Here is a 13,985-nt window from a genome sequence, read left to right as displayed (position 1 = left end):
AATCATGAAAATTCAAGAGGGTAGAAAAGAGGTTAGAAAAGAGGTTAGATCTAACCTTCTACCCTAAATTATATTTTTGGGTCCTTTACACTCATTACGAAGAAGAAGTCTTGACAAAACATTTACGATGAAATCATGAAAATTCAAGAGGGTGAGAAAACAGGTGAAAAAACGGGTGAGATCTCACCTCTTCACCTAAACATTATTTTTGGGTCCTTTACACTCATTACGATGAAGTCTTGACAAAACATTTACGTTCATGTTTGACAAAACATTTACGTTCATGTTTGACAAAACATTTACGAAGAAGTCTTGACAAAACATGTACGTTCATGTTTGACAAAACATGAAAACATATATAATTTGTGAAAAGCTCCTGGAAGACCCGTATATATAAGAACTTCATTTATAATAATCATCTTCAGGGCTAGAAGGCACGAAGTGCCTGGAAGCCCCACTACCTTTTTTTTTTTTTAATTGCAATTGAAAAAATGTAAAAACGCATCACAAAGCGTTTTATATAATTTAGTATCACATGAATCAAAAATTCTGTATTAAACGATTATTTAGATTCAAAAATTCAATTGTCCTAATCGTCTCAATTTTAGTACTCTTTTATTATCTGTATATCAGATTATAATAAATATTTCATTAACTTTTCTATTGTCAAATCAAATATATTCTGACAATTATTTTTACAAAAATAAATCAACAATTCTTCTCACAAGGTATAAAAATCCGATTTTGGTTTCAATTGAATGTGAAAACTTTTGAAGCAATTTTATATGAATTGATTTATCTGAAGAAATTTTATCAAAAAATCGTTCGTAACTTCCAAGTAATTAAATTTTTTACTAGATGTAACTAAAATGAAATAAGAAATGATTAGTAAAATATCATGCTTTGCTAGCTTGCCATTTACTGATTTTAGTGTATTCATCACTGATTCTGCAAGTCATCAATAAAATATCCTATTATAAAGATATAACATATATATTGAAGTTAAAAAATAACATTAAGAGTATAACCGCAATCTATTTGGAGTAGTATTCATGTTGCTAGATTTATAGTCCTCAAAACAGATTTGATACATTTTCGTATAGCGCTGTTGGTAATTTACAGATACGAAATTATAAAATAATCGATATTTATCTTATGACCATTTCATCCATGCAGTCAGCAAAGTGTCTCATTTTTTGATAAAAATAAAATCGCTCCAAATAAAATGAAGTAAACTATTGAAAAATACTTTTTTTTGTTTTAAATAATGAGTGAGGAGGTAACTGTCCGCATCCTCTTCCCACAGACTAATTTAAATGTTGTTGAGCATAATTTTAATATTGATAAAGAGGTAACAGCTATTTTGGAATACGCTATTCAGTGTTTTCCAGACAAAGTTTTGCCATCAAGCCAAATCTACGTAAGTAATGATCAACACTTATACGATTTTATCTCCCCAGAAACCAAGATTAATGATCTTAAGTATTCTCAGCAACAGCAAATGCTCGTTGTTCCAGAATCGTATTCAATTACAATTCAAGACCCATTAAACAGAACTATCTCGATGAGCATCAAGTCCAATTTCTTGGTAAGAGAAATCGTTCGTACAGTTTGCGTACAAAGCCAATTACTCGATCCAAGATTTTATGTCATGACAGCAAAGAATGTTGTATTAGATCAGGATGGTACATTTGCTGCTCAGGCTCCATTCGCTTCACAGTTCAACCTTACAAGGCTCGAAACTGACCAGCTTTGCCAATTACTTCAGTCAGATTTCATTTCTGGCACATTATCATGCACGGACAAGGATATTCCTTACGTTATGGCCTCATTCCTTCTCAAGCAGAACGGTCCATACAAATCCTCCGATACGAAGCAAGTTTTAGAGGCAGAATTGGCCAAATTCGTCCCAAGATCAATTCAAGAGCCTAAGAAATTCATCAGCGATGCTGTATCAACATACAAGAAGCTCAAGGCTACAGATTCCTTTACAAATGACTTTGTTGACTATCTTCTCAATTATATCCACTTTATGTCAATAGTTGTCAACGCAGAGAGATACCAGGGCCTTATTGGCAAGAAGCCTTCGAAGGATAAAGTCACAATTTCCCTCGGTTACTCAGTTCTCAAATTTTATAAGCAAAATTCAACGAACTTCATCGATCAGTACAACTTGACTGCCATGAGGAACCTCCAAATGGAAGGTCTCGACTCATTCAAGTTCGAATACGACACTCCAAAGGGTCCAATTCAAGTTCGTTGCCAATCTAACGATGAAATGCAGAATATCTTCAATACAATTGTCGGCAGACTTAAATCTCCAGGTGCCAAGCGCGGTTCAGACACCCGCGGCAGCAGCGATTCCTTTGCTTCAGTTGCAATTCCATCATTCGCACAACTCTTCAGCTACTACTCAGAAATCCCACGTTTCGAGCTTTCCCAGATCACTACAAGAGTTATCCACCTCTTATTGTCCCATATTAAGACACAAAATGCAACTTTCGTAATGGACTTCCAACAGAACAAACAAACCGACAAATCTTACTTTCAATGCGTCCGTCTTACAGCTTCCATCTGCAGATTGATCGACGAACAAACCGCAATGAACTTATATACAGATCTCGAGAATTTAACAACTACCGATGCTAACTACTACGAGACCTTATCCGAGCGTGAACATTTCGCCCAGAAAGTTATGTCCTCCAAGGCTTCAAAGTCCGAACAAAAAACATTTGCCGCTCAGATGCAAACTTTGAACCAAAAGTCACAAGATGCCCACCAGGAACTCGAAAACGCCATAAAGAAGTTCACGGAAACCCTTCTCAAGGCTCACGAACACATTGGCGAGATGATCGAAGAAAAGTCACAATTTGTCCTTCGACCATTGGCCATTTCCTGCATAAGGTCAATCCTCTATCTCTTGTTCGTCTACTACTGGATTAACGAAATGTCAGATATGAGGTCAACAATTCAACAGATCAAAGACACATTATTGCAGATCATCGCCGATTTCGAGAACATCAACTGCTACAGTGTCGAATACAAGACTCTCACAGAACATTTCGCAGTTTTAGTCCAATTATCTAAAGATGCCATTACTCACGCCAATTCTTACGATCCGAGCGAGCCAACACGCCAGTACTTGATCATCACAGCCACAGCCATGCACGATGAAGTCGAAAAGTGGAATAAGGAATTATTAACTTATTTCGAGAAGAATCCACCGAAAGAGCTCTCAAAGCCACTGGACAAGATCGAGAAGATCGTTCCAGATGAGACACGTCAACAGTTGAAGCTCTCACACCAGATTCTTGAAGAATTATCTGGAAATATCGACAATCTCAACGAAGCTGAAGACAAATTGAAGAAACTCTCCGTATTCATCACAACAATACTCGGAATGGCCCCAGAATCCACTCACGAGCCTTGCATCATCGCTTTCAACGAAGTAAGAATTGATGTCGAACGATCATTTGTCAAAAACGGAATGTACAATGCATCAGCCTCATGTGAGCGTTGCACAGCCGCCCTTGATGCAGCCTTCCAGTCCGTAAACCCAGCAAATGACCTCAGACAGCAATTGACGCAATTCCCAATTGACGATGCCCGTGTTTTGGCTTTGTTACCAATTGTTGATTATCTCGACCAGAACGGTCCACTCTACCAAGGCTCATCTACACAGGTGGACATTCAGAGGTTCATTATGCAGATGACATTGGCGAAGACGGAGACATTAGTTGAAATTGCATTTACTGTTGAATCTCATGTTCCTGAGAATTTGAGACATTTAACAGAAGTTTGCGATCCAACGAAAGACTTGTATCCGGAAGTCGACAGCGAAATGGACATCCATCAATTGGCAACACAGGCGAAACAGAGTTCATTGGATGCAGTCAATTCCGCACAAAACATCAGACAAAACGTCAGAGAGTTCGAAAGAGAGTGTTCTAAGAAATACAGGACATTGAACACACAGTTGTGGAGAGTCATGAACATATTCAGACAGTACGCAATTGACGAAGACCCAGGAACAGTCGGCCACAAGACTTTCGAACAGTGCAGAGAAGCATTCAGAATTTTGATAGAAGAAACCGCTTTTGACATGAAACGTGACAGATCATTTTTACCATTTATCCAAGAATTCACTGACAAAGTGATGGCAGTCACTGAATCCCCACGCAGACCAAAGACACTCGGAGCACTCTGCGTCTTCTTGTTGTCACAGCAGACAAGACAAGGATTCTACGAAGCTGCAAGAGCTTTGGCAGATTTCACTCATTTCGTTCTTTGCGAAGATTCGAACAAGGCAGCGAGAAAACTCGTCGAAGACAGCCAGACAGAGTACGAGTTCAGAACAACAACAATGATGATCTCGCAGCTGAAGAACAGACTCATAAACGTAAAGAACAAAGTCGATCTTTCAATGAAGGCAAAGACACAAATCGATATCAGAAAGTCTCATGTCGATTTGAGATCAGATTTCGCTACATTTATCACAAAATTCAATGAAAACATTTTCTTTGTTTTCACACAAATGGTCGCAATGAAGATCAGAAACATCGCTGCTATTCAACAGCTCGCAACAGGTGTAGAAGCGATTGAGAAAGACCTTCCTTTGGTTATGTCTATCGAATACTCCGCTCCTTACTTCTCTAGATCTGTCTGCGGAATTGTTTTGTACTCTATGGACCAGATCATCAACACTGCAAAGGAAATGAACAGTGGAAAGACCGTCCAGTGCACAAACGACGCACAGTTGGCTGTTAGAGAGTTCTTGTTCATGATTAGAAGAAAAGTTGCTGAAGCTGATGAAGAATCAAACAGAGCTCGCCGCGGTATTGGTATTCCAGATATGCAGGCTGTTATCGATAGAGAAACAAAGGCTATGAATGCTGCTGCTGATTTCCAGAGATCAATAAGAAAGAGACAATGGACAGTGAAGTAAAAATTCATTTTATAATTTCACTTTTTTAAAAATTCATAACAATTTTTTTTACTGGTAGTTCTATAAGTTATCTATACGAGTTGATCTATTTTTTCTTATACAATAGAATATGGATGTCTGAATTCATATATTGCAATATACTATACAGGTCAAATAAGATGATATTAGATAATATCGGTTTTGACTAATATTTTTATTAAATTTAGGTTAGCCAATTATGGGAAACCAGGAATTCAATCAATTTGTATACATATTCAGAATTAATATTTTAGATATTATTAGTCATATTCTAAATGTGAATACAACCTTGCTAATAATGTGGAAAACAGGATTTCGCCCTATGGGACCTATAGCAGATTTTTGATTAGATGAATATTCTAAGAGAAACAAGCTTTGGAAAAAAATTTCATAGAGAATTTTTTTTCTCACATTTCTCTCAATTTTTTGACACACATCATTTCTAACCTAATATTCTAAGGTCGAAAGTTAATATTTTTGGTCAGGAGAAAGTAAATATGAATCACTATATAGTACCTAATATGACTGTTATACTTTTCTGCTATTAAAATAAAGATATATTGATTTTTTCATAGCATGTGAGAAATTGGTAAGTGCACCCTTAATTTTAATTTTTATTCTAAAAATTCGACTTATTCTGTCAATTCTAATTACAATCTTTGCCAAGTTCAAGCGTAGTCAACTTAATTCAACAATTAAACCAATTCCACACAACCCAAAAATCAGATTATCGTTCATGTTTTCATATTTCATTTGTCTCAAAATTGTACTGACAGATTAGTATATCCTTCTAACTACCAAATAACCAATAGTAGATCAAACTATATACCAAGTAAGATACAATATGGTCAAAAGATTGATTTTAATAAAAACTTTTATTATATTATATACTGAAGCATCTTTTATGCAAATGAATTCAATCTAATTCTCTTACTGCATAGAAATTATATTCAAAACCATAGCTAGATGATAGTTTCTGAAGTCATAAATATATTCTCCGTTTGCGATAAATGCGTCTATCAGGACACTCTATTTTTCTCGATCACAGTTCCTCAATGGTATCAAAAAATTTTAAGGTTAAGAGTTTCCATACCTTTCTCTTATCATTAAAAAAGTTCATAATCAGATATCATGATCAAAGCTATTACTATTCTAACGCAACATAAAATATATATACATGATATAGTTTATGATGACTTTTAAGCTAATTAGCTCTTATTCATATGTTAATTCTAGAAATACGTGTAAATAAATAGGTTTATCGGCAATTTTACATGTATTTCAGGACAAAAATGATACATCATAATTGGCTAATAGTAGCATAGATTTCATCCATATGCCAAACGGGGCTGAAATTCGTGTTTTTTAAGATCTCAAGATTTAGAAATCTCGGATAAAAACTTAATAAATCATATGTTCTGCTATGCATTCACATTATCACCATATTTCTACGCATATTGTGTCGCATAAATAGCTATTTATTTTAAACAGATATCGCAGAAAATCGGGGAAAAAAACCTCAATGATAAAAAAATTTTGGTGTCAGATTTTCCTCCTACTCTTACGTTTCTACAGAAAATGGAGTAACTATAAATTGAACTTATAATCTACAAAACATTTATTGACAAAATTTTGATTTTAAAGAAAGCGTCGAAGATAGCATGCATTGATAATTCATCATAATTATCATTTTTGCTGCAATTTACAAAGATATTGACTCAAGATTCTATACGAATGATGGAAAAACGCTTAATAAAGTTAATGATTCATCATCTAACCTTAGGATATCGGCTAGATGCGAAATTATATCAAGTGAATGCTTTAAAAATTTAAAAACACTACAATCTTTTTCATTTGAAGAAAATTCGAACCTAAAAACAATTGAATTTCAAGGTTTTTATTATTGTACCAATCTTAGAATTATTAATTTATCATCATGCACAAAACTTACAACAATTTCTTTATATGCATTTTCTTATTGTAGTAGAGTTACTGAGATACTTCTACCAAATGGACTTAAAGAAATACAAAAATATGCTTTTCAAAAAGAATCTGATATAACCACTATTATAATTCCTTCATCTGTTGAAACAATAGGTTATCGTGCATTTGAAAGCTGTTCTAATCTAACAAATGTTACTTTTGCTGAAGGTTCGAATTTAACTTCTTTAGAAGGAGAAGTTTTTTCTTACACTAACATTTCTTCTTTTGAAATTCCAGCGAAAGTTAACAAAGTCAGTGGATCTACATTTGGTGAATATAAATTAACAAATCTCTCACTCAATTCTTCGAACGATTATTTAATTATCGAAAATAACGTTCTTTTTTCAAAGGATAAAAATATTTTATATTTAGCATGTCACAAATATATCGAAACATGTATAATTCCAGCTTCTGTTAAAACTTTAACAGAATATTGTTTTTCCAACCTAAAATCTTTAGAATCTTTTTCATTTGAAGAAAATCCTAACTTAACAACAATTGGAAAGGATAGTTTTTATTATTGTACCAATCTTAGTATTATTAATTTATCATCCTGCACAAAACTTACAACAATTTCTAATTATGCATTTTCTACTTGCAGTAAAGTTACTGAGATACTTCTACCAAATGGACTTAAAGAAATACAAAATAATGCTTTTCTAATTAATTCTTTAGTAACAACAATTAAAATTCCTTCATCTGTTGAAATAATAGGTTATAGTGCATTTGAAAGCTGTTCTAATCTAGCAAATGTTATTTTTGCAGAAGGTTCGAAATTAACTTCTTTAAAAGGATATGTTTTTTCTTATACTAACATTACTTCATTGAAATTCCAGAAAATGTCACAAAAATCGAACTAAATGCATTCAGTGGTTCCAAAATAACAAATATAACTATCAATCCGTCAAACACTTATTTTTCAATCGAAAATACGACTTTTTATGCTAATAAAAGCATTTTATATTTTGTTATTAACAAATCTTTGGAAAACTTCGTAATTCCAGAATTTGTTACAACTTTAGGAGAAAATTGCTTTTATGAATCAAAACTCACTTCAATAATAATCCCAAGTAGTGTCAAAAGAATTGAAAATTCTGCTTTCTCTAATTGCTATAATTTAATTAATGTTACATTTTTAGGTTCTTTAGATTTCATTGGTAGTGATATATTTTATAATTGCAGAAATCTTAACTTCATTAATTTCCCTAATTCATCAATGATTGTTAATTCAAATTCATTCATTTCATATTATATTCCAAAAGCAAACATGTCATTCACTCACAAAACTTTATTTTATTCGCGTGCAATTCAAAGAAATACAAATGTAAATGTTTCATATCTGAATGAACAAAATCTTATTATTACAACAAATGCATTGATTATGAAATCTGATCAAACAATTATCTATGAATATTGGGGATACAACATCTATAGTATTACAATTCCTAACACAGTTAGAACAATCAAATCAAGTGCATTCGAAAATTCAACAGCATCAATTTGTTTTGAACAAAATTCACAGCTTTCATTGATTGAAAATAATGCATTTAGAAATTGTTTAAATCTAAATAAACTTGATTTTTCTTCAAACAATCATTTACAAACTATTGAATTTTCATCATTCAAAGATTGTTCTAATTTGGATGAAATAATTTTTTCATCACCCGATTTATATATAAACAACAATGCATTTGAGAATTGCATTAACTTAGAGAAAGTAATTAATATTTTGAATATTCCAAATCAATGTTTTTCAGGTTGTTCTAAACTGACGCAAGTTACAATTCAAGAAAATGCAAGAACTATCGGAGTTCGATCATTTGAGAATTGCAATTCATTAACTAGTATTATTATTCCATCAACTGTTAACATTATTTCAGAATATTCATTCGTTAACTGCAACAATCTTAAATCAATCACATTCTCACAAGAAAATTCACTTTCTATGATATTTGTTAATTCATTTTCTGGATGTGATTCACTTCAAAACATCAGTAACTTCGAATCAAATAAATATAAATGTATTGATAATACTCTTTACTTCAAAAATGATAAAAATCTTGATCTTATTTATCATTTGAGTCAATCATTAGATAAAGTGCTAATTGTCAATTGTACTATTATTTGCCGATATTCATTTAATCACAGCAACAATATTGTCAACATCAGTCTTTCACCAAACAGTGTTTCGTTGATTGAATCATATTCATTCAACAGCTGTTTAAATCTTAAATATGTTAATTTCCCTCTTAGTGTTGAAAATGTTTCATTTCTTGCATTCAATGAATGCAAATCTATTCAATGTCCTCTTTATATTGAGAACAAAACTACTGAATATCTTAAGATGATTGTCGAATCTGATATTTCTCCATATCTTATTATTAAATGTCGTGTTGTTCATGGTTCAAACAAACTTCAATGTCTTCGAACTTTATGTAATAAATCAGCTAAACTTTTCTTCCAACATCTTTCTAAATAAAAATAATTTTCAAAAGTTTCATACGTGTGAGGCTTTTATATAGCTTATGTCCATCCTTTTTTTTTGAAATATCATGCAATTTTTTTTATTTTGAAAATAAATTATATGAGAGATAGTTGAGCCTAGGCTTCTGCAAACTGGTTCGCTTTTTAGAAAAAATTTACTTTTTTAGCACTTTTCTTTCAATTTGACGCCCGTACGCGCCCGTAACTGGCTAGACATTTCATTTTCTAAGCCAGTTTGCAGAACCCTAGTTGAGCCAATTTAAATTTTTTAGGAGACTACTCACGTATCACCATAACAAGCTTCAATTTGAAATAAATTCGTCATAAAAACAGTTTTTGACATTAAATTAAGTGCTCCTATAATCATGTCAATCTTCTTCAAATCCAATATTAAGTACACATGCTAGAAATACAACATATCTTGAAGTCTTGATATTTAAATTTAATAAAGCAAATAACATAATATATACATTTATTCTAATAATAATGATCAGATTTTCTCGTTTCAGCTTCTTTAAAGAACTGAATCGGATGAGACATTCCTGCGTAATCCAGAGGATCTTCTTCAAACATCCCATCAAAGAACAGTTTGCAAGCAATCTGTGGATGTTCAGGAACTTGTTCACAAATTTTAGAAATCACTTCATTTTTGATTTTTCTTCCCATTTTCTTTATGTACATCTTTAGTTCAGCTCTCATCATATATCTGAACGGACATCCTTGTACTTGGTATGGATTTTCTGGATTGTCTTGTCCGATCAAAGCGATGCAACTGTGGGGTTGGTATTTCTTCTTGTTCCCGTCAATACAATAGATGTATTTCAGAGAAGGAACAATTTGTTTGTCAAATAAATCTGGATTTTTCGGAGAAAAAAAATGTTTCTTCCAAAAAATATATTGTGAGAAATAATCGAACCCGAGTCCTTTAAGGAACATACAGAGCTCAAATCTGCCTTTAACTGACAGTTGTGATGACTTTTTCAGCGAATCTAAAATTCGATAAATACAAGGAGGCGCAGATCGATGGCAGAGCTCTTCGTAGTTGTCTAATGTAAGTATCTGATCATCTTCGCTCTTTGTAACTCGCTTAAATTCTGATCTGAGGTAACTTATGAAATCAAGATTCGAAAACTCGGCGGAATGTAGCTTTTTTACAAGGAAATCGTTGAAGTTCTTTTGGACAATCTGATATACGTGATCTGTAGTCAGTTTAGCAATGCCGTTTTCAACATCAATAGTTCTGACATCGATTTGATCGAAAATTTGTTCGAAAGGAACACAATAGTAATCATCTTTCTGCGAGTTGATGATTTGATCTTTCAGTTCTTTACTTGGCCAAAAGAAATCAGGAATTTGTTTTGGAGAAGAGTAACTGAGCTTTAGTCTATAAAAGAACAGTCGTGATTCATAGTCTGCAAGTTTTGTTTGCTGTTCTTCGGTTTCTGTGTAAATCATAAGTAGAGAAAAAAACGAAATTTGATCTTTTGTTTGTTCTCCATCAGTTTCTGATGCTTCTTTTAAAGGAATATCATATTCTAGTGATAGAGATCTGATTTTTGAGAACTCTACAGTCTCTTGCGATTCTTCAAACTCTAATAATCGATGAAATTGAAATCTTTTCTCAGCAATTGATAAAATTTCTTCAAAAGACAACTGCATGGATGGTATTGTTTCATAAGTAGGTGCATATAAGCTAGCAGTTTCTTCAATTTCTTTATGCTGAAATAAAAATCTTCTCTTCATTCATTTTTTTATAAGAATTATTCACTACGAACTTCCTCGACGATTATTTTTACTTCCTCGTTTTGTCACTTTTTCATTATGATTGATCAATATGTAAATCAGCCTAGCCAAGAAGAAAGGCAAAGCGTTTATGAAAAATCAATTTTTTTCTCATGTCAGAAGATTGTTCAGAAGAAAACTAACGATAAAGCAACAAGTAGCTATATTAATTGCTTGTCTTCTTTAGTTTCGCAATATATCACTCAAATAATGGTAAGAGATTTAGTTGATTTTGCAAAACATGCAGGAAGAAAAGAAATAACAGTTGATGACGTAATTTTACTTTCCAGAAAGATGCCAAAGACTTATCAACATCTTCAAGAATACAAGGAAAAGCACTTAGGTATAACTTCTAAGCCAAAGAAGTCCAAAAACTTGAAAAATATGCTCAAAGACTAAATTTTTACGAGAAACCAAGCCATTTTCGAAATGTTAGTATGTTTTGTTCGTTGTATATTAATACCCTTGCATGTTGAAGGAAATTTCTCCTTAAAAATACAATTTGTTAATAAAATCAATATTTCAAGCGATAAAGCTTTCAATATATATTAGTATCAATGTTTTTGCTAAGTTTGAATAAATACTTATTGTTGTTTATCAATTTTTTATCAAAAGATTCTGATATTTTTTTTGAATTATTGGAGCTATATGATATTATGAGTAACCATTTCTTTAATGCAGCTTACTTTGGCCAAGTATTATACTATTTAGCTTATATATGCAACTTGAAAATGAAATTTCCAATTCTAATAAAAATATCTGTATTAATAGTGAAATTGTATCCAAAATGTATTTACAATCAAGTGAACAATGTTTGTCAAAGTATTTTGGCCAGAGTCCATAACAGTATTTTGAATTTTTTTGACAAATATAGTTTATTTTCAAAATTTTATTATGATCGTTGTTACTTTATTGTTTTATCTATATTTCAAACATCACTTTCACAAATTATGTAAAGTGTTCTCAAAATTTTCAACAGATAAAAAAATTTGAAGAGAGAGGGTCAAAGTTGCTATTTGTCACTTTTCCACAAGAATATAATGGGGAAAAGTTATCATATAGTTGATCTCATTCACTGAGGTGAGAGATGCATGTAGTGTAATATGTAATGGGATAAACAGTGGGATTGCTGCTCTAAGTCCTAGGTTCGAGACACATTGGCTTCATTTTTCTCTTTTTTATTGACGTAAACTATTCAATTTTTGTGTTATCCATTCAAATTTCAGAATTTTTTTTGCAGATTTCACGCTACATTCGAAGTTACCTTTTGTAACAACCACCACCGCCTACGAAAGACGAAAGTGTGTCACGATTTCACCCGGAAATCCGACGGTTGTTTAAGAGTAAGCACTTTTGGCACCTACTCAAAATTTGAAATGAAAGTATTCAAAATTCCGAATCTGATAGCAATTACGCTTTAAAAAAGACTGTAATGATATAATTTAACCATATATTAATTCCGATGGCTTTTTTAATTGAATTATAGGAAGAAAAGGTGACATACTTTTATGGAAGTTGATTTAGTAATTCCATCGAACCAGGTTCGCATTTATATGTGGGAATTCGCACAGGATGACAGCAACCTCACCATTACAATTGACTTGCATGAAGAAGATCCTCAAACATTCACTGCAAATTATTCAAAAGACGATAACACTCTTAAATGCACATTAAAGGGAGCTAAATACCCAATTGTCAATGGTATCTTGCACAAGGCAACAGATTCCATGGACAAGACGATCGATGGCAATACAGTTGTTCTTAAATTACACAAAGTTGAAAATGGCAACTGGTCATACCCAATTGAGTCACCAGTTGCTGGCGAATCCGATATCGACTTCAACTCAGCATTCCTCAAATCCATCCAGAATCCAGAAAAGCCAGAAAACCAAGAAAAAATAAATAATCTCGTCAAAGCAGGCTTCATTCCAGCTATTATGTACAACGCAAAGAAATTAATTGATGCCGAAGACATTGATAAGGCTGCAGACCTTCTCGATAACATTGTTTTCGTAGAACCTTATTTACCAGCTGTTCTCTTACTCGGTGAAGCCTATATGACAAAGAGTCCAGGTATGGCTGTCCACTGCCTTCAAACAGGCTACAGATTAGGCAGCAAGAGAGCCGCAAAATTGTTGGGAGATCTTTATTCTCCAGTTTCCGAATACAAGTCAAACAAAGACGCTGACATGTCCTTGACCTACTACAGATACGGAATCGAAGATAAGGATCCTCAATCAATGGTTGCTGCCGCTCAACTTATTGAATCCGGATTAGGTCCAAAGACAAACATTTTAGAACCAGACGAGTTATACGAAGAAGCCAAAGCTATCGATCCTACAATTGTCATTCCAAAGAGACACAAGGAAGAGCCAAAACCAGTAGAACAACCAAAACCAGTCGAACAGCCAAAACCAGTAGAACAACCAAAACCAGTAGAACAACCAAAACCAGTAGAACAACCAAAACCAGTCGAACAGCCAAAACCAGTAGAACAACCAACACCAGAACCAGCTCCAGAACCAGAGCCAAAACCAGAGCCACCTGTCGCTCCAGAACCAGAACCAGTCCATGAAGAACCAGAACCAGAACCTCCAGTTGTTAAAGAATTAATTCGTAATTACCCTTATCCAGATGATGAATATCCGACAATTAATACAAAAGCAATGATTCTCACTGGTATTGCTGGAGCTGCTGTTTTGGTCGGAGCAATAATCATCATCGCAAAGAAACTCATGAAGAAATAAAATATATTTTTATTATTTCTCATCAA

At 33.1% G+C, this 13,985-nt stretch overlaps 5 protein-coding genes across 5 annotated transcripts, besides 1 other annotated feature; 4 read left to right on the top strand and 1 right to left on the bottom strand.

The window, feature by feature from the left end:
- Positions 1–1,214: 1,214 nt before the first annotated feature.
- Positions 1,215–4,972, top strand: TVAGG3_0558810 (uncharacterized protein; the record flags this gene model as incomplete). The annotated part of the gene is made up of 1 exon (XM_001306375.1): positions 1,268–4,945. The coding sequence occupies one exon, from the start codon at positions 1,268–1,270 to the stop codon at positions 4,943–4,945; it is 3,678 nt and encodes a 1,225-aa protein (XP_001306376.1).
- Positions 4,973–5,536: 564 nt separating this feature from the next.
- Positions 5,537–5,568: a mobile genetic element.
- A 2,594-nt stretch (positions 5,569–8,162) lies between these two features.
- TVAGG3_0558790 (amphoterin-induced protein family) lies at positions 8,163–9,425 on the top strand (the record flags this gene model as incomplete). Its single annotated transcript, XM_001306374.1, has 1 exon — positions 8,163–9,425. One exon carries the CDS (start codon positions 8,163–8,165, stop codon positions 9,423–9,425), a length of 1,263 nt encoding a protein of 420 aa, XP_001306375.1.
- A 371-nt stretch (positions 9,426–9,796) lies between these two features.
- On the bottom strand, positions 9,797–11,202 carry TVAGG3_0558780 (DNA primase protein; the record flags this gene model as incomplete). The annotated part of the gene is made up of 1 exon (XM_001306373.1): positions 9,908–11,173. One exon carries the CDS (start codon positions 11,171–11,173, stop codon positions 9,908–9,910), a length of 1,266 nt encoding a protein of 421 aa, XP_001306374.1.
- Positions 11,203–11,243: 41 nt separating this feature from the next.
- Positions 11,244–11,753, top strand: TVAGG3_0558770 (histone, subunit A domain-containing protein; the record flags this gene model as incomplete). The annotated part of the gene is made up of 1 exon (XM_001306372.1): positions 11,252–11,611. The coding sequence occupies one exon, from the start codon at positions 11,252–11,254 to the stop codon at positions 11,609–11,611; it is 360 nt and encodes a 119-aa protein (XP_001306373.1).
- Positions 11,754–12,714: 961 nt separating this feature from the next.
- TVAGG3_0558760 (tetratricopeptide repeat domain domain-containing protein) lies at positions 12,715–13,959 on the top strand (the record flags this gene model as incomplete). The annotated part of the gene is made up of 1 exon (XM_001306371.1): positions 12,721–13,959. The coding sequence occupies one exon, from the start codon at positions 12,721–12,723 to the stop codon at positions 13,957–13,959; it is 1,239 nt and encodes a 412-aa protein (XP_001306372.1).
- Positions 13,960–13,985: the final 26 nt, after the last annotated feature.

Source organism: Trichomonas vaginalis, chromosome II (assembly GCF_026262505.1).
Source record: "Trichomonas vaginalis G3 chromosome II, whole genome shotgun sequence".
NCBI classification, from domain to species: domain Eukaryota; phylum Parabasalia; order Trichomonadida; family Trichomonadidae; genus Trichomonas; species Trichomonas vaginalis.
The sequence above is the reverse complement of the archived record's forward strand: the minus strand, read 5'-3'. Positions and strand labels throughout refer to the sequence as shown.